This window comes from Pan troglodytes, chromosome 15 (assembly GCF_028858775.2).
Source record: "Pan troglodytes isolate AG18354 chromosome 15, NHGRI_mPanTro3-v2.0_pri, whole genome shotgun sequence".
NCBI lineage: Eukaryota > Metazoa > Chordata > Mammalia > Primates > Hominidae > Pan > Pan troglodytes.
This window is the reverse complement of record NC_072413.2, coordinates 79700089-79721733: the sequence shown is the minus strand read 5'-3', so window position 1 is coordinate 79721733 and position 21645 is coordinate 79700089. Positions and strand designations below refer to the sequence as shown.

Sequence of the window (21645 nt, the reverse complement as noted above, 5' to 3'; positions counted from 1 at the left end):
TAGTTTCTTCTTCTGGCTTCATTTCTTCATTTTAGAAAATGAGGGCATTGAACAAAATGTTTTCTAAGTTTCCTCCCAGCTTTAGCTTCCTATTTGAACTTTTTTCCACTGGGAAGAAACAGAAATTTACTTATAATTGCATGGGATTTGAGAGATATAGAGAAAGTGATTTTTGATCCTCAGGTATTTTGTTCACGCTAGCCCTCAGGAAAATCCTCGCGGAGCCCACTTCTCTGGAGTCATTTGAAATATAGAAAATGTAAAACATTTTTCCTTATATGAATGTCAATGAAGGAACAATACATAGATATTATTTAGAAAAACAGCATTAGACTTTCATTCAGAAAAATTTAGTGTGGCTCAATGTCATAAGCAAAGCCAAAAACATTCAGCTTCATATCTTTAACAATTCCAAAGAATTTGCTGGGCCAGTGGGAGGGTGAGAGTGGGGCCGGTGGGGGGAAGTACAGCAAGAACCTTTAAAAAAGCACCATAGAGAGAAGAGTCACCTTGGCAAATACTCCAGCTCAGAGCATCTCTTTAGCCAGCATAAACACTTAGACACACTTGTTCCTACAACACACTTATGCAAATTGTTCACATTTTCTTCTTACAAGTTCTGTCAAGTTTTTATTATTTATGAGCTAACCAGCTTCATGGCTAGGCTTTCACCTTGTCATATTTTTCTGCATTTTCAGAGCTAATCCAGTCTGCCTAACATCTTTCCTGGCTGCATTGTATAACATAAAAATGGAACCATTAAAAGCATTGTCTCTGATAGGAAGGGAATCCATAACTAGGCAAAGGGATAATGCTATTGGTGAGGGAATCAAGACCCTTCCCAAATCCATGGACCTTATGTTTTCTTTCTTTTAAAAAAAAAAAAATTGTGTTCTTTTTCTGACACTGCAAAGTAGATACAGCTACAAAATAATTTTTTAAACATTTTGACTAGCTTTTATCAGAAAAAAAAAGACTTAAACGATACTTGAGGTACATGCCTGTAATCCCAGCACTTTGGGAGGCCGAGGCGGGCCTCCTGAGGTCAGGAGTTTGAGGCCAGCCTGGCCAACATGGTGAAACCCCAGCTCTACTAAAAATATAAAAATTAGCTGGGCATGGTGGTGCACGCCTGTATTCCCAGCTACTCGGGAGGCTGAGGCATGAGAATCGCTTGAGCTCGGGAGGCAGAGATTGCACTGAGCCGAGATCATGCCACTGCACTCCAGCCTGGGTGACAGAGTGAGACCCTATCTCAAAAAAAAAAAAAAAAAAAAAAAAAAAAAAAAAAAAAAAAGGTATCTGAGTAACCTAGCCCAAGTTGTCTGGACAATTCTTTATCTTAATTCTAAAATACCCTCCTTCGGGCATGCTGCTAGTACTGGCCCAGGCTATGAATGGCCAGCAAAGGTGCTGGGTGATTTTGCATACAGACAGTATATGTGTCCATTTCAGAGGTTATGTTAAGAATCAACATTCTCTTCACTGTGTTAAGAGTAATAATAAGTAAATAAGCAAAGGAATTGATATTTACTCCAAAATTTAAATGAGCTTTTATTTAAGCACCTGGAGCTATATCCACGTCTGAGATTTAAGTCACTAAAAAGCCTAATGATAAACAAAACTAAATGAGAGATGTGGCTAAATTAGACATATCTATACATGTGCACATAATTACACAGAATATGTATGTATAATTTGCCTTTAACAGTATTTCCGTTTATACCTGAAATTCCCAAGTGTCTTCAAACAAAGACAGCTTTGTGATGTCATGCCTTTAATGGGGCCCTGTTACCATGGGGACATCAGAGCTCCTTCTCAGAATAGCATTTAGTTCTGACAATTGAAGAAGCTGGAGAATTTCCACTAAGCCAACATACTTAGTATCTTCCAGCACCTATAAATTTGAAAGTTATCCAGTTCTTAAGTATTGCCATTTGGCCTGAGAAGATATTGACTTCTGGCCATGTTTCAAAGAAGTGCACATATATAAATATCTATTCAATCCTTTATCTTCCAATATCCTATAACATGGAAATGTATATTGCTAGGTCCTCTTTATTCAACAGCAACTGAGTAGAACCCATTAATCCCTTCACTGGTGCATTCATTCAGGAAATACATTTTGAGTGCCTTGAAACTATCTCCAATGCCCAGCATAGCCCATAGCATCTAGACTAATATATGTGTGTGTGTACATATATATGAATATATATAGCAATATACATATATACTTCCTACCTTCAATGACCTCGAAGTACAGCAAATAATTATTATATGCTAAATGATGGAAACACAAAGATATACTATGAAGAGAAGTAGGAGTTGGAGGACCAACTGTGTACAGAGACGAGATCATGGAAGATCAACTGAGCGCCTCTGGCAAAACATCAAGAGCAAAGAGAAGATGGCCCATCATAAGCCAAAGCAATTAAATTCCTCTCCCTCTGGCCACACCAAACAGCATTTAACATGCATCATGGTCTCAGGTCAAGAGTATATTCAATAGTTGACAGTGATGTGGCCTCTAGCTTTCCAGAAGGTGAGTCATGTCTTACAAATCATACCATAAGCAACCAGAGAACCAAGGCCAGAGCCAATAGAAATCCAACCAAGTGGGCAGAGATAATGGTTTACCTGAGACAAAGATGGGAGGAATTTCCTAATTGTTCCCAGTATGCAGTACTTACCATAGAGACGAATAAGCTGCCAAAAGACCAACATCTCTCAATGTCTTACAAACCCATCTAGGTCTCACTGCCCAATGGAATGAAGTACAATAAACTTAGTAGACTGAGGTTACCTTGGAATTCTCAGTGCCCACTGCATGGTTTTTATGTAGCATTTTCTATAGCTAAATTTCCTCGTATACTTTAAGCACTTACCAGAGTGCTTAGCCTATATTTTGGACATTTCCTAGAACTGCTGAAACAAGAGAAAGCAAGTTGGGATTATGTTGGGGAGAAATAATAGATTTCTTCCTGCCTGACATTCAAAGCCCTGGTGATTTTAGCAAGGTAAAGTGGTTCAAAATGCCCCACTAGAGCTCTGGCTCTGCAACGCAAGCAGGCAAATTGCAAAATGTTTAGATTGTTAGTCTATTTAGAAAAAAATTTAACTGCATATCTCATTTGATTGTGCTTTGCCTGAAGGTCAACACAGTACAAAGATGAAGGCCTTGGTTTCTAAAAATAAGGAATCTGGCTCTAATAATGGTACTTCCCAGATTAACAGCTTAGTAGCTGAATAATCTTGATCTTGATCTTTAATCTCCCTAGGCCTCAGTTTCTCCATCTGAAAATGGGGCTAATAAAAATAGCTTATTCATATTGAGTGTTTTCTCTATGCCTGTCACTATTATACTAAACATTAATGCATTTAACCCTCTCCACACCCAATAAGAAAGATACTTCTTATTACTTTCATTTTGCAGATGAAAGAATCATGTGAATAGAGAGATTGAGAACTTTCCCAGATCACATGTGTAGAAAGTGGTAGGGCTGGGATTGGAGGTCAGGCAACTGGGATCTACAGCCTTACTGCTAGTCACTATATTGAATTTCTAAAATAATACCACATTTCCATTAAGAAGCTAAATTGAGCTAATTATATATTTGTCTACTGGGACTGCCATAACCAAACACCAGAGACTGGGTGATTTAAACAACAAAAATATACACTCTCACAGTTCTGGAAGGCAGAAGTCTAAGACCAAGGTGTCATCAGGGTTGGTTTCTAGTGGGGCCTCTTGTACTGGCTTACAGAGGACCTCTGTCTTGCAGTGTCCTTATGTGGCTCTTCTTCTGTGCTCATGCAAGGAGAGACAGAGAGAGATCTCTGGAGTCTCTTTTTCTCTTATTATGACACCAGCCTTATCAGATTAGGGCCCTACCCCTATGACCTCATTCAATCTTTTTTTTTTTTTTTTTTGGGGACAAAGTCTTGCTCTGTCGCCCAGGGTGGAGTGCAGTGGCACATCACAGCTCACTGCTACCTCTGTCTCCCAGGTTCAAGCAATTCTCCTGCCTCAGCCTCCCTAGTAGTTGGGATTACAGACACTCACCACCACAGCCGGCTAATTTTTGTATTTTTAGTAGAGGTTTCACCATGTTGGCCAGGCTGGTCTTGAACTCCTGACCTCAGATGATCCACCCTCTTCAGCCTCCCAAAGTGCATGGGATTACAGGCATGAGCCACTGCACCCAGCCCTTCATTCAATCTTAGTTACCTGCCTAAAGTCCCTATCTCCAAAAACAGTCACATTGGAGGCTAGGGTTTCAACATATATATTTTACTGGGGACATAATTCAGTCCATCATACTATGTAAAGAATTTAGCATAGTAATTAATACACATAATAATTATTCACATAATGTCTTAGAATTTTCAGTATGCTATGACAATATACCATAAACTGAGTGGCTTATAAACAACAGAAAAATCTCACAGTCGTGGAGGCTGGGAAGTTCAAGGTCAAAGTACCAGCAGATTAAGATGTCTGGTGAGACTTATTTTCTGGTTCGTGAATGGTGCCTTCTTGCTGTGTCCTCACATGGTGAAAGGAACTAGTTAGGTCTCTGGAATCTCTTTTATAAGGGCACTAATTCCATTCACCAGCACTCCTCCTTAATGACCTAATTGCCTCCCAAAGGCTCCACCTATTAGTTCCAACACATTCATGATGAGGTTTTAACATATGAATTTGGAGGGGACACAAACCTTAGTATATTGTATCCACTTAACAAATAGTACCTATTGGTATTTCATGGATTTATTTGGCAAACTCTAGAAATTGTCAAGTTTATGGAAACATATGGAAATCAGAAATTGGAAATTTTGTTTGCTAATGCCATTTGAACAAATCAATTAATTTCTGCCCACCTCCTTTTCTTAAGCTGTGAATTATGATACACCCATCAAACATTTGCATGACCACATGTTTATAATAATATTCTTACAAAAATAATAGAGTCTAAAAAAGAGAGCAACTTTTGTAGGAACTAGGGTTTTTTTGTTCTGTTTTGTTTTGTTTTGTTTATCACAACTACTTATATTTTGGAGGCGCTAGTCGTTCTTGATCTTCAGGCCTACATTTATCTAAAATCCTGATTCATGGAAAATTTAGGCCCTCTTCTTTTATTGGGCTGTCTGAAGTTTGTCCAGGTTACATATCTATATCCCAGCACTTCCCTCTGCTGTTCTTCACTTTCAACGGGGAGCACATTATAAACGCACCTCTTGTGAAGCTTCTTAAATATGCTGCAAATTCATAATCTATATAAAACTGATTGTTGCTGTCTTTTCAGAGAGGAAGTCACTGTCCATCATATAGTGCTTTAATTTGAGGTAAGTGGGATCAAAGAGATTGGCTGTGTCTACTTTTAATGTAGTTTATTTCTTTTAATCTCCTTTTTGTCCCATCTGTTTTATGATTGATCATACTAACTCAGGTCCCAAGTGAAAGTTGGTAATTTTAGATTTTCAGAAAAGTAGGACAAATTATCCCTTTACTTACAAGGATGCATGTATCAGATGGACCTACTACAACGTAAGTTTTCCCTCTCTCTGGCCTTCCAATGCTGAAAGTTGTGTCCTGCCTAAGGTTGACTTCCTAAGAAATTACATGTAAATGTCAGCTTCCTCTCAATATTGGACACTCATGATATCTTCCTTCATATAAAGATGAACCATACCCATATTTTTTTATTTAAGAGAAGGAATTTTCAGACAACTTAGGCAAGGTCACCTCAAGTATCTTTTAAGTCCTTTTTTTTTTTTCTGTTAAAAAGCTAGTCAAAGTATTCAAACCATTTTTTATTTTATAGTTGCATCTATTTCTCCTTCTCCTCAACATATGCTAACATCAAGGAGTTCAAAGTATTATGAGAAGCAATATGATGCAGTTGTGAAAATATTTTTGCCAAGAGTTTTTAAAAAGTGAACTAATTTCTATTGTGAGGTAGACATGATATTATATTACCTGAATGTGAGAAAGTGAGTTAGGCGACTTTGAAGGGTGTTTTTCTATCTTAGATGGCCACAAAGACCATCCATGTGAGGAGATGAATAAACAAAGCTGAATCCAGCCAAAGCTTTGCTCACTAACCTGTGTACCCTGGCTTAAGGTTGTGTCCACCTGGAAGAAAAGCACATTTTCTGATTCACATAAAGCTACCATTAGGGCTAAGGAGACTCTGCTCCAACCCTACATGTCCATGAATTTAGATTTTGTTCACCCCACTTTTTAATTGGTAATAACAAGTATTCTATTCTGCAACCATGTAATGAGAATCGTTATGTGTCATGGTCAATGTCCCCTATTCTTCCTGAAATCTGTGAAATCATTAGTGCTACTTAGCAACTCTGATTCTGGGGCATCATTCCAAACTAAATACAGAATGATGATCTCTGTACCTATGGCTTGATGGAGTAAGAACAGTTCACAGCACTGAATGTTGTCGACTCATCAAAAGCATTTTTTAATCTGCAGATTAAGAAACATTTCCAGATCTGAACCTTCATGTATCATGACATCATGTTTATTTATGATACATTTTTAGTTCTCCCAGCTAAATTTCTTTCCCAAATGGATTCATCTTAAAGCAGCTACTAGGGGAAGAGTCAGAACACCTGAATTCAAGTGTTGGCTTTACAACTTCTCACTTTTTGACCTTGAATGCAAGTCATTTGAGTTCTCAGGGCATTGCTTCCCTCTGAACAGCATGAACAGTGAAGAAAAACTAGCCTCTGACTCCACAGGGATGTTGTGAAAATAAATGAGATGTAGGTCTAGAGTGTCACTTTAAGCTCTTAGGAATGAAAGAGCTTAAAGAGATATAAGGTTTCCGTAGTTATTCTTTATTTTTTCAGCCTTACAAGTGAGAAAGGTTCCACCTTGGTAAGTTTTGAAGAATACCGCCTCGCTTACAAGCCCCCCAAGATCTGTGGCTTTGCCTCTTCTACATTCACAAAGTCTATTGTAATTCTGACTACTGACTCAGTGAAATTTTAAAAACTCTGCCATATACTTGGACAACAAAGAGTGGTCACACTCTATGTGGGACAAATTATCTGCCACCAGTTGGACATCACACTATACAGGCTCCTACACTGGCTGTTAAAAAAAAAAAATTCTAACAAGATAATGTCACATTGCAGAAAAGAAGTTGCTAGGATAGACTTCCCACTCAGAATATTGATCTGATAGAGTCTAGAAGTTCATAGGGAATAAACTTCCAGCACTTTCTTTAGGAGAACTAAAACTATATTTTGCCAATGTCAGAGATACACAAGGTAGTTTCACAGGTAGTTGTGAAAGAGAATCACAAATAACCAGCTAAAACTCCTGATCTTCTCTCTGCCCCCAGATACAGAGTCTCTGACAGGTGATATAGATAAGTACTGTATAACCTGTCACTTTATCTTCCTTAAGAGGGCAGCATAATCCATGGAGCTCACATAAACTCTTCTGTGGCTTCGATCCCATTCTGACATTCAGGAGAAAAGTTGACAGTCATAGATTAAAGGAAAACACTATAGTGAAGAGATATTTACAATAGGTAGCTCTGACTAAAGATGTGTTTTGGCAAGAATTAGCTGGAAAGACACATTGGCATGCTGGCATAGATTTCTAAGCTAGTGGATCAAACTAATGTCTTTGCCTTGATCTCATTGGGGCCCAGGTTGACTTACATGCTTTGATTGTCTTCATTCATTCATTCCATAAATATTCATTGAGCACTGTAATGGAAATTGCTGGTAGTATCCCCAAATCTATTCTCACCTCCTGTATTACTCAGGGGTCTCCAGAGAGAGAGAACCAATAGGATATATACAGATAAATATAAATATATGAGAGGGGATTTATTAGGGGAATTGGCTCACGTGATTATGGAGGCTGAGAAGTCCCATGACAGGCGATCTGCAAGCTGCAAACCCTGGGATGCTGACGGCGTGGCTCAGTCCAAGACCAAAAGCCTCAGAACCAGGAAAGCCAATGGTGTATTTCTCAGTCCAAAACCAAAGGTCTGAGAATCCTGAAGGGGCCTTCTTGTTAAGCACTGGAGTCCAAAGGCTGGGGAGCCCGGAGTTATTATCCTAGAATAGGAGAGGAAGAAGTTATCCCAGCCCCAGCAGCAAAATCAACATACTCACTTTTTCTCTATTTTTGTTTTCTCCCACCCCCAGTAGATTGGATGGTTCATGCCAACATTGAGGGCAGATCTTCTCCATCTAATCCTTCAGACTCATATCTAATCTCCTCTGATAACACCCCCACAAACACACCCCAAAATCATGCTTTACCAAGTTGCTAGGTATTCCTGAATTCAGTCAAGTTGACACCTAAAATGAACCATCACACTTCCTTCCTGAGCAGGTAGCTGTCCAACTAGAACCTACATTTTCCAGTTGATCTTACAGGTGTGTGACCTAAGTATGCACTAATGGCAACTGAGTGGAAAGAGTGGGGGCAATTTCAGCATCACTTACCTTGAAGAAAATCCTTGACCTGGACTTCTCACTCTTGCCTACTTACTGAAAATGGCAAAGTCAAGCCTACCCATCAGCCATAAGCCATGTGAGAGGAAAATAAATATCTGTGTTTTAGAATCCCTTTGTTACCTCAGCATAGCCTGCACCTTTACAAATAGGTGTGCCATCTTGGTACTAGATTCTGTGCAATATGATGACAATTCTGCTTAGCAAAACACACATAGTGCATGTCCCCACGGAAAGTATAATCCAATGTCTACCATAATCTTCTGTCTGGGAACAAAACATGTGAGACAAGTGTGGCCATATTCATCAATCAAAATAAACCAAGACAGGGAACAAGAGCAAAAGAGTGGGTAAGAACCTGGACTTCAGTGCCATGCAGGTGTAAATTCAAGCTCCTGCAATATCTTTTACTAACCACATCTTTGGGGAAATCATTGAACTTTTGTAAACCTGATTTTCATTCTTGTTAACTGAAGATAATAGAAATAATAATATGTACCTAATAAGGTTGTGATGATGATCTAAAGAATTAGGTATGTAAATTGCTTAACCTGGGGCTTGAGTTTACCAAGTGTGATTATCAGAGTTCAATTTTTCCACTACTCTTGTTATTTCTAAATTCCATCAGGAGGGGCTTAAAGAAAAGACAGAAACATCATTATCTCATTCAAGCTAAATGAGGCAGGTGTCATCATTCCAATTTTGTAGATAAGAAAACTGAATCTTAGAGGGGCCACTACTTAGTAAGTACTGTCTAATTCCAAAGCCCATACTACTACACCAGATGTATGACAATCAGGCCTAGAAATCACTGCTCAGCTATTAGTCCAATGAGGTTAATTCTTCAAGGTTACATTACAATTGTTAGTTTCTTTCCACCGCCTACCATACAAGTAAAACCCTTCTGAGAGTAAAGTTTCCAGGTCTGGACCTCAGTGCATAAGTTAGTACCCTCTTCTGTGTTCCTAGGGCACTTTGTATCTCTGTTATCATTTAGTCACTATCTTATAATTGTCACTATCTTATAATTGTCACTATCTTATAATTCTTTTTACTCATCTGACATCCTCCACTGGAGTGTGAGCACCTGAAATTTGGATTTCTTAAATATCTCTGTCTCAGGACTTAGCATGATGCCTGGTATGTACTAAGCATTCTACGATTAACTGTTGTAAAGAATCGCCATATGAATAAATGAATAGACATTAAAAACTGGAGTGTTAGTAACCTACCTATTAAGGTGGTTATTTGTTTGATGCAAAGGAAGTGGAGGCATTCAGTTTTGAAAATAAACGATTGGCAATAAAATATTTAATAAAATTCATCAAGCATAAGAAATTAGTACACAGTAGTCCCTTGATGGAAATAAATGTTTTCAAAAAGTCATATGCTGATTGCTTTGACCTCAAAGACAAAATGAAATGTTATGCATCATCTGTAAGGGTCCACTTAGCAAAAGCATTTTTAACCTCAATGGGAACTGAAATATTGTACAATTGTGTTAGAACAATTGTAGCAAACAATATCCTTGAAACAGCAAAGAGAAACACAAAACAAAAATCAAGATTCTGTTCTGTGAGAGTAGATTTAATTAGAGAAAGATAAGGAAGCAAACGTTGACTTTCAAAGACCCTGAATGCATTTACTGTGTATTTTCATTGGGTTTAGAAGTTCAAGGCACTGGTTCTTTATTCTCCCTAATTCCACATCAAAGCTTCCAGGTTTCACTCTCTTTACTATAGAGATATTGCCAGCAATACTCTAGATAGAATAGTCTGGATTAGCCCCCTTTTTCTCACAAGTAGAACAAAGACAGGGAGAAAAATATTTCTAAGATAACTGGAAAAGAATGGGAAACAAAAATAAATCTGTGATTTGTCTAAAGAAAGTTAAAGGAGGAGTGAGTAAACTGGCGAGAAAGATAGTGTCTGGTGTGAAGCTTACTGACCTACAATGAGGGAAATATTAAGGAAATGAAGACATGAGCAAAAGCTTCATATATTTAAAAAGGATAGAAACAGATAGCAGGAAATACAATGACTCACAGTATTCTTCCATGCTGGCTGACAAATAATATCATCGGCCCAAGGAATTTTGTTTGTTATTGAGAACAAACAGGAGGAGCAGATACCTTGTTGTAGGGGAGGAAAGGAGATGTAATAGAGAATTTTTCATTTCCATAAATAGGTTAATTACAGCTTGATTTATTTTTAAATTCACAGAGGCTGAACTGATGTCTGTGGAGAAAAGAACACGAAGGAATAATATAATATGAAACTCCCTAACATGATACACATACAAAGACTATTGAGAAATCAATGTGGAAAATGCAAAACTAAGGGAGAAAGCATTTTGAACCACTCATCTAAGAATATGGTCAGTATTAAAAAGACAAGAATATCAGAAAAATCTCCCAAGTTATGTTCATAGGCTTAGCAGAATAAAGGTAAGGCTTACTAGTTAAATGAATGAGAGAGGAGAATTTTTTCTAAATCTTAGAAAATGTTCAGGCTCTCCCATCTTTCTCCACACCCCTCATGAGCATCTCTGTAAAAACTGCCATCAGGACCAAAGACAGCAGCTCTCAGTTTAACGTAGGTGCCAGTGACCAAACTACCGCTCAAGGAAATAAGAGAGGATACAAACAAATGGAAAAACATTCCATGCTCATGGATAGGAAGAATCAATATCGTGAAAATGGCCATACTGTCCAAAGTAATTTATAGATTCAATGCTATTCCCATAAAGCTACCATTGACTTTCTTGATAGAATTAGAAAAAACCACTTTAAATTTCATATGGAACCAAAAAAGAGCCTGTATACCAAAGACAATCCTAAGCAAAAAGAACAAAACATCACGCTACCTGACTTCAAACTATACTACAAGGCTACGGTAACCAAAACAGCACGGTACTGGTACCCAAACTGATATATAGACCAATGGGACAGAACAGAGGCCTCAGAAATAACACCACACATCTACAACCATCTGATCTTTGACAAACCTGACAAACACAAGCAATGGGAAAAGAATACCCTATTTGATAAATGCTGTTGGGAAAACTGGTTAACCGTATACAGAAAACTGAAACTGGACCCTTTCCTTACACCTTATACAAAAATTAACTCAAGATGGATTAAAGATTTAAATATAAGACCTAAAACCATAAAAATCCTTTGTATCCCAAGTGCTCAGCACACAGTCTCTGACACTAAACATTTGTTGAACTAATTAAATAGAGGAAAGAGAATTAAAATGCCATGGTGAAAAAGAAGCAGCATCTCTGCTGTCTACCCAACAGTGATCTGTATCTGTTTCTCACTTCTGCATCTTATGAAGTCATAAAATTAAAAGTTTTGGGAACCCTGTATGAGAGTAAGGTAGGAAGATAAATAAGAAAAGTGTGATCACAAAGTGTAATCACTTTATATTACTGGTGCTTAACAGTTAGAATTAACATTCTCTTTTATGCTAATTGTGATGTTTTCCATTTTATATATGTACATAATTTGTTTAGCTGTTTCTCAGATTATTGTACCAGTCTCTTAGCCAAGGGTCTTGCTTCTGGTCTCACCACTTCATCATTACACCTCCTCCTAATTCATTCTTTGCCTTACAGTTTGTTATATTTCAAAAGTGCAAATTCTATTATGTTACTTGCATGAATAAAACTCTTTATTGGTTAACAATTGGTCTCAGGATACAGTGCTAGCTCCTTGGCAGAGCACCTGAGAGTCTCGTGAAATCATTTGTGAAATAAAAAATGCCAAAACAAAAAAGTTAAAGAAAAAGTGACAAAACAAAAAAGCTAGAGAAAATCTAGCCCTTGATAATAACATGTTGCCATTTTTTAACAATAGCTTGACAATGTTATAACAGCTTATGAAACATTTTTTTCAAAAACATGACCAATAGCTCCATACTCCATCTGTCACCTTTACCAAAATATAACTGAAGTTTATCCTTAATTTTTTTCATAAAGGGGATTATTTTACCTGAATTCCTACTAGATACAAATTTAGTGAAAATGTGTATCATAAGTTAGTGCATTCATATTCAATTCAGGCATTGTCTCTTCTACAAGGCCAGGCAGTTGAAGTCTGGGCTATGTATCCCTCCTCTTCATATCATAGGGCCCTGCAACTATTTATAATAATACATTTATCTCATTATATCAAATTATTTTAGGTGTCTGCCCTCTAGTCCTATGTGCAACTTAAGGAAAAGTGCAAAGAACTTTATTTTCAATCATTCTCTATGCTCTCAAAATGTGCTGCTTGATGGGAGACATAACTATGATTAAGACATTATTCCTTACCTCAAAAAGTTAAATCTTAAATTGTGAGAGAGAGAAGAAGAAACTTATAATACTGTATTATGTGAGAGTAGGCTCTGATGTTAGTGCTGCCACTTCTATAACACTGGGAAAATTAATTAAATGTAGCTGAAAATGCAATGACAGTGATAATACCTACTTCAAAGAATTGTTTTAATGATTAAATGATGATGATGATGATGAAAAGTTGTTCTTGCCTATAGTAAGTGCTAAATAAATATGACAATCTGAACAAAGCTATAAAAAAATACTGGTGGTGTGTGCACAAACACTGACAAAACAAATAAGGAGAGGTGCATAGATTTATTATATTTTAATCTAAAACTTAACTAACTGAGAAAGATATAAAGGTATGATACATGTCCTAGTGAATTGTGAAATAAATCATTTTATTTACCAAGAGATGGTACTTGATTAAGCCAATATGAACTGAAGCAATGTAGGAAGAAAGTAATGGAAGACTTCCCAAAGGAAATGGTATCTCGGTTGAGACAGGAAAGATGAGTAAGCATTAACTACACAAAGAGGGGCAGAAGGCAGCCCAGGTCGGGGTAACACCTTTTTCAAAGACCTAGAGATAAGAAACCATGTGATGCTTTCAGGTAATTGCAAGCAGTTCTGTTTAACTGTGACATCAAATCAGAGGTATGCTGAGTGTGGCACAAGGTGAGGATGGAGGGCAAGCCAAAGCCCTCTCACGAGAATCTCAGGTGCTCCGCCAAGGAGTTGGCACTGTATCCTGAGTCCAACTGATAACCACTAAAGAGTTTTATTCATGCAAGTAACATAATAGAATTTGCATTTTTTAAATATAACAAACTGTAATGCAAAGAACGAATTAGGAGGCGGTGTAATGATGAAGTGGTGAGACCAGAAGCAAGACCCTTGGCGAAGACAGTGGTACAATAATCTGATAAACAGCTAATAGTGGCCTGTATACTTTGTATCCCAAGTGCTCAGTGCACAGTCTCTGAACCTAAACATTTGTTTAACTAATTAAATAGTAGGAAAAAGAATTAATATACCATAGTGAAAAAGCAGCAGCATCTCTGCTGTCTACCCAACAGTTATCTATATCTGTTTCTCACTTCTGCATCTTATGGAGTCATAAAATTAAAAGTTTTGGGAACCCTGTATGACAGTAAGGTAGAGAGATAAAATGAGAAAAGTGTGATCACAATGTGTAATCACTTTATATTACTGGTGCTTAACAGTTAGAATTAACGTCCTCTTTTATGCTAATTGTGATGTTTTCCATTTTATATGTGTGCATAATTTATGTTTCTTGGGACATGATTTGACTTACAATCTGCCCAAATTCATGATATGGCACAAGATACTAGTGGGTATAAATCTATTTATACAAATGGAAATACATATGCATATTTCAATCTCCATATTTGTATATCACACCTAATTTAAAAAGAAAAGGCTGCAACATTTTTAAAAACATATTGGTTACTTAAATCCTCTGTCTCTTTCATAGTATCTATTTCTGGCTCCATAAAAATCTTTTTTTTTTACAGTTCAGTTTGTTCAGATTAGTTATTGATATAGGATTCTCAATGGTCATGACCACAGCCAAATAAACCTACATAGGTCATCCCCTATTTGTCCAATCTATTACAATTCCAAAAGACTTTCAAAGGGCCCTCTGGCTTCTGGTGGCTTTTCTGTGTGTCTAATTTCCTCCTGACCCCCCATTTATTGGCATCCATGTTGGAACAGGTGTGAGCAGACATGGGCAGGTCCTTGGAGCCCACAGTTCAGTGCTGGCACAAGATAATGGTTATTTTCCTGGAGGAGATGACTCTGACAATGTTTTCCAGGATGCCAATTTCCAATTAGTGTCATCTTTTGCTCCACGTCCTAGGGCAAAAGTCCATTTTATATTGAGTAGACTCGGTGTTCTGAGAGATGTGCACGAATGCCAGAAATGAGATGCATTTCAGCTTTTTCCTTGTTGTCAAGGATGACTGGTCTGTCAACCAGAGACACAGTCCCCACTGTCCAGTCTCTTACTCATGAACAGGGATGCTAATTTATTTTCTAACAATGAAGCCAAATGTGCTTCCAGATGTTGAGCTAGGAAGCAATTATGATTGCTGCAAGCACATGGCAAAAAAAAGAAAATTCCACAATTAAGACTCACAAATTGTCTTCAGGAGACTATTTGCGTTTCAGGAGTGTGCTGATGTTTTTAGCAAAGCAAAACATTTTGTCAACTGAACTCATAAGGGTTTTTAACAGACAACCTATTGTCACAAAAACAATTTTTTTTTTTTTTTGAGACAGAGTCTCACTCTGTCGCCCAGGCTGGAGTGCAGTAGCACGATCTCAGCTCACTGCAACCTTCGCCTCCCGGGTTCAAGTGACTCTCCTGCCTCAGGCTCCTGAGTACCTGGGACTACAAGCACGCGCCACCATGCCCGGCTAGTTTTTGTATTTTTTAGTAGAGATGGGGTTTCACCATATTGGCCAGGCTGGTCTCAAACTCCAGACCTTGCGATCCGCCTGCCTTGGCCTCCCAAAGTGCTGGGATTACAGGCATGAGCCACCGTGCCTGGACCAAAAATTCTTATAATAAATTTCCTAAAGACCGTAGATTTATCTATAGCTAATATGCAAGGAGAAAGAAACAGGGGAGGGTCAATTTCAGAAGACTATGTTCATATGATACCATAACACTGTTGGTGGGGTCAATTCAATGGCAAATAGATGAAAAAATTCTTGGATCAAGTAAGCCGGTTTTTGTTTTGTTATTGTTGTTGATGTTGGTTTTTGCTTTTCCTACATGAACGGGGTAAGCAATTGTCAACAGTGTTACCCTGTGTAGGCAGAGGGCCTTTGCAAAGTCCTCTGTTTAAAATTGCTGACAATCTTGGGCACGTGCCTGACACACGAGTTCGGTAGAAGAACCTAATCCAGGGACAAGCAATTCCTGCTCCATTCCCTTACATGGGCCTGGCCAATGTACACAAAAGACTCCCTTCTAGTCCAGGCCACTGGCCAGCTTTGGTCTACTCTTCAATGTCCTATATCTGACTCTGAAGACACTTTATGTACTTATTCATCATTAGCCCTTGTTGAACACTCATGTATAATTTTGTACTCACATTATGGTCCTATAAACCATCAGCTATGAATCAGAAACATATTTCACTATTCTCTCCAATCCTTACTGTACCAGTAAGCAGCCAGACCACTGATCTGCTTTGCCTTCTCCAGTGAAAGAAAAAAAATGGATATTAACAGTCAATTCTTGTGCAAAATCAAATTTTAGATATAGAGTTGCTTCCGTTGTTGAAATATTTGGCAACTCTCCTCCTTCATAAGTCCCACCTAAAATCTCATCTGAATTCTATACTCTTTCGGCAAAAAAATAAAGCTGAGACATGAGAACAAGAGTTTTATGAGTGAGGCAGTGTGCGGTAGCAGAAGCAGCATAGGCTTTGAAACTAGGTGAGCTTGATTCTCAATGCCACCTTTCTATTATGCACTTGACTGCTATGAGGGCTTATGTAAGTTACTTGACCGCCTCCTGCCTCAGTTTCCTCATTTGTAAAAATGACGATTAAATGAGAGAAGGCATATTGGGACATTAAGTGGGGACTTTAGAATATAGAATCACTTTTTTTCTTTTTAAATTTTTGATGAGAAAGCAGCGACAGTTTTATTCAAATACAGTCATATATAACTTAGTGACTGATGGGGATAAATTCTGAGAACTGTGTCATTAGGTGATTTCATCGTTGTACAAACATCATAGTGTGTACTTATACAAGGCTAAATTGGATAGCCTACTACACATCTAGGCTATATGGTCTAGCCTATTGCTCCTAGACTACAAACCTGTATAGCATGTTACTTTACTGAATGCTGTAGGCAATTGTAACAAAATGGTAAGTATTTGTGTATCTAAATCTATCTAAGCATAGAAAAGGTGCAGTAAAAATATGGCAAAAAAGATTAAAAATGGAATGCCTGTCTAGAGCATTTACCATGAAGGAAACTTATAAAACTAGAAGTTGCTCTGGGTGAGTCAGTGAGTCAGTGGTGAGTGAATGTGAAGGCCTAGGACATTACTGTACACTTTTGTATGACTGGCAGCACAGTAGGTTTGTGCACAGCAGTGTCACCACAAACACATGACTTATGTGTTGCGCTACAACGTTAAGATGGGCTACAACACCACCAGGTGATGGGAATTTTTCAGCTCCATTATAATCACACAGGTTCACCATTGTATATGCAATCTGTCATTGACCCAAGCATTATTATATGGCTTATGACTGTATATGCAGAATGTAACAGATTATGTTTTCCAAAAACGGCCATGGCAATATTTCCAGTCTCATTTGCTCTTCCAGCACCTTGCCAACCCCCATCAAGAGGGGAGTCTGTTTCCTTTTCTGCTGATCTGGGCAGACCTCTGTGAATTCCTGGACAAATAGTATGTGGTAGGAAGGACTCTGCATGACTTTCAAGACTAGCTCATAAAAAGCAATACAACTTTCCCCTAACTTTCTTTATCTAGATGCCTCTTCTGGAAACCCAGCCACCATGTTGTAAGGACGCTCAGAACACATAAAAACGTGACATTTAGATATACCAGCCAATAGGAACACTGGCTAAAACCCAGCTAAGGTTTCAGCTAAGCAGCGAGCATCAACCACCAAGTGTAAGAGTGAACAAGCCTTCAGATAATTCTAGCCTCCAGCCTTCAAGCTGTCTTAGGTAATGCTGACTAGAGTAGAGATGACTGTCCTCACAGGTTCCTGCCCAAATTGCAGATTTGTAGGCAAAGTATGTGCTGTTAATATTATAAGCCACAAAATTTTGGGGTGGTTTGTTATATAATAGATAACCAGAGCACGGAATCTCAGAAATTAAATGCAATGTTACCAATTTTAGAATCAAAAAAGGTTTTCAAAGGATGTCATCTGAGATTTTCAAAATACAAAGCTGAAATGTGTCCTCAAAAAGTTCATAATCCATCTTTCATATTTTGTAAAAACCTGAGGAACAGAGATGTTCTGTGACTCACTTGTGATCCTAGAAGTAGTTAGGGGTATGGTCTGAACCAAGTCCAGTTCAATACTGTACTTTCCACAATGTGACTATGAATACCACACAAGTTTGCTGGGTTCAAAGTGTGAGGGGTCAATTTAGTGCAATTATTCTGCAAGTCTACCAGAGTTCAGTACAATGTTTCCATGCTCCTCTCTGCTTATTTCTTTCTTCCTGCTTAACAGAGAGCCTGATCTGAACTTTGTTGATTTAGTGTGTAAGGTTGGGAGGCTGGATGGGATCCAAGAAGCTCAACTGAGCTAACAAGAATTTCTTTTTAAAAAAAGTGTCAAACCATGAAATCAGCAGATGTGACTCAAAGCAAGGGAGAGAGAGGGCAAATATGCTGAGTGTAAAGCTTCTGTTTTTCTACAGTCACTTTTCGGAGTATAAATGCCTGAAAATTCTATAACATCGATCAGATGGTTTGGCAGAAGCCTGTTTTTGGCAGGCAGAGAGTTCCACATGATGGTTTTATCTTGTTAAGAGCTAATCTATTATGATAGACTAACATACACAGATAGCCCATCAATTAGAAAATGTTTTATCACATAATTGATTGCAGACTCTTCAGTAATTGAAGTGGCACTAGGAAAGAGTGTTGACATGAATATATGTCTTTCTTCATTGCTGCTAGTCGTACAAACTACTTAAACTAGCCAACAAAAACTTTGTTTTTTGATGCAGAAGTCTTCTTCCAACCTCATTCTCAAAGAATTCATATACATATGAATGAGAGATGAACACAAGTCTAAAAAGTTGTGGGAAATAATAAGGAGAAAATTGGAACAAGAAGGAAAAAGCAGAAAGGCAAAAAGGAAAAGAGAGCAAAAGAAAGAACTAGAGAATTAGGCCTACCACATTCATCACATTTGTGGTTCAGTGCTTTTCTCCCATTCCAAAAGGTACATCTCAATTAGAGAATGAGGCTCCAGGTTCTGTTAATCAAAGTGTTCACCACTTTTTCCTGGAGTTTTAACTCAATACCTCGCACTAGTTCAAAGATCTCTCTATTCTCCCTAAACGCTTGATATTCGTGATTAAATCAAGGGTCAGCAACTTCTGAAAGCTTTATGAAATTTTTCATTCTCAGTGAGGTTCTTCTTTGTCTACCAGCTGGTGGGGACACCTGATTTTAAAGGCACAGCAGATAGGACCACGAATTATATTATTTCAATGAAGTTGAGAGTTTGTTCCATGGAAATTTTCCACAAGGATGCACTGTAGAATGTGCTTACTGAGAACACAGTTAAGGTTTTTCACGATTTTACTTCCTTCATTTTGAAACATTTGTAGCATTTTGTAAGATTTTGTTGAACACGAAGTGGTGGGAATAACTTTTGTGAACCTCCTGTCTTTAGCCATTAACTGCGGACAACAAAACCGCTTCTTCTACTGGAGCAAATTCAGCTTCAATAAGAAAGTTGGACTTCTTTCTCATTTAGCCATAAGACACTGATTTTCTTCTTCCAGCAAGGAAAAAATGAGAAAAGATAAAAGTCAAAACAGCATGTCTCTTATGTGGTTTTGTGCTGATCTTTTGAGCTACAAAAATCCTAGAGAGAAACTTGAAGGGGAAATAACAGAAAGAAAAGGGTAAAATAATGGGGTTTTAAAATCACAGAAGAGAGAGAAGCTGTTAAATCATTTGCATTATTGTTCAGCCTGTGTTCTGCTGAAGAGTAATTAAATGGTTATCTAATAACGTGAATTATTTTCTATGTTTAAAACAGAATAAAATATGAATATTGGCTAATGTTATGGGGCATCTGAAATTGCCCTAAGGGTGATAAAATGCATCTGAGGAAAGACCCAGAAGTAGCAGCAATGTTGGTATTTGACACTCAAACACAAAAGAAAATGGATTGAGAATGAGCATGGCACCAGAAAGTGAAAATGGCAAGTTGAAACATGAAGGATAAGGAGTGAGGAAGCAAGAGAGGCTAGACTTCATGCTTAGCTCTGTCTGAATTCATAGTGTGGCTTTATACATTGCTCTGAAAGAAAAACAAATTGGAAAAGCTTTGAAAACGTCACCATACATACCTCAGTGTTCTGATGGCTTTCCAACTCAGGCAAGCTGGGTGCTAATGGCTCATTATAGCATGCAAGATGCATGTATGTTCTCACAATTCACAGCTAGTTACTCTGTACTTGTCTATGGATGGTGAACTTCCATTACATTTAATCACCAGTTTTGTCAACCCTGGGTGGTTACATTCCCAGATGTTGACTAATTGTAAGGATTGATGTTCTTCCAGATGTGTTAGGTTTCCACACATCTCTGTCAACTCCAGGAGAGTATGTGAGTGCTTTTCTAATTCAATGACCACTGATGGATCTCTCATAGACGTCTCTGTGGCAGAAGTGCCCCCTCTGCTAGAGAAATAAAATTGAACAGTGGCTTCTATAAACAGTAGAACATGCTAACCACCAGTCCCTCGCCAATGTCACCAGTTGATTTTAGAAAATGAAAAACAGATGCAAATTAGCAAAGGGTAGTAACCTGGTCCCATCATTTTTGTATCTTGTATAAATAATAATTTGGTGAAACTGTAAAATTAAAAATGATCGGGCCCCAGGCTTAACTCAAAATGAATTAATGTTGCCATTGGAGATAGACATAGTGAACAGAATATAATAAGCATCTCAAACTGTGTGGAAGTAGGCTAGACCTAGACATTTCATAAAATACTGATCATGTTTTGTTTAATAATCAATTTTTATTTCTACGAACCTTTGAATTTCTTGATTCCAAGCAAAAGTGCCAAGTACCTTAATAGATGAGTCTTGCACAGTCCCAAACCAGACAAGAAGTTTGGACAACTTTCAGCTAAGCATCCAAGCTTCCAAGCATTTATTAAAACTTAGTTAAAACTCCGGGCTTTTGCAAACCCTTAATTTTTGATAAATATAACAATGTCTACACCAAGACAACATAAATATTCTAATAAAGCCAAACTTGAAATTGTCCCAAAGCAAGCTATCAAGAGTTTGAGTTTTTTTCCCCAATGTAGAAATCTATCTTTTTTTCTCTGCAGTAGAGTCTTCATTTCAACCAATGATGAAAATGAAGACAGTGAAAGGTTATTTGGTGATTACAGTTACAGATCGTTAATATGGACACGAAGGTTTATACTACAGCCAGTTCTCCACTTTAAAAAATGAACTACGTTTGCTCTGTGATGCAAAACGTCTGGTTGGACAATGAACACCTCAATTAATTATTAAACCTTTTCTAACATTCTGGATATCTGGATAATTAATCAATTTTTTCCATTTACATCAAGACTTTAGGCATCAAATAGACAGTGCCTTCCTGTGGACTAACTTTAAGTGGTCCTCAAAGAAAGAGTTTTCAAGCTGTGCTATGTGTTTTATCCAAAGCATTTTTCCCACGCTGGTATTTACTAATGCAGAGTTAAAGCAGTCTTCAGAAGATTATGATGGGGTGCTAGTATCTATAGATTATGTAAACAAATGCCACAACTTTTCTAAATAAAGGATCAAAAAGCAAAGTTTTGGAAGAAAATGTCCAAGAACATACACATTAATTAAAAAAAAAAAAAGTAGAAATCAAAACTGAAATCCACATATTCTTTGCCAAAACTTTTGCCTACTGATCTACAGGGCTCTTTAAAAATCACTCAAACAGATTCTTTTTCAAACAACTTGATTCAACTCAGTGGGGGTGGGGGAGAGGAACTGGGAGAGGAAACAAGGAGAAAACTGCAAAAT

At 37.7% G+C, this 21645-nt stretch overlaps 1 protein-coding gene and 1 long non-coding RNA gene across 6 annotated transcripts in view; one reads left to right on the top strand and one right to left on the bottom strand.

The window, feature by feature from the left end:
• LOC129136995 (uncharacterized) overlaps positions 1 to 21645 on the bottom strand; it is a 566655-nt gene that overhangs the window by 333666 nt on the left and 211344 nt on the right. For 4 of the 5 annotated variants that reach the window (XR_010150978.1, XR_010150979.1, XM_063793022.1 and 1 more), the window contains one exon: positions 7885 to 8097. Coding sequence is in view for 3 of the 5 variants with exons in the window: in XM_063793022.1 (XP_063649092.1) it covers positions 7885 to 8097 (213 nt within the window). In the remaining 2 variants the exon portion in view is untranslated. Of the gene's footprint in view, positions 1 to 5782; positions 8098 to 21645 lie in introns of those variants that run through there. The other variant, XM_063793020.1, reaches the window with a different exon arrangement.
• On the top strand, positions 1821 to 11775 carry LOC107968223 (uncharacterized). Its single transcript, XR_001709272.3, has 3 exons — positions 1821 to 2542; positions 5307 to 5346; positions 10722 to 11775. It is a non-coding gene; the product is annotated as an uncharacterized LOC107968223 (long non-coding RNA).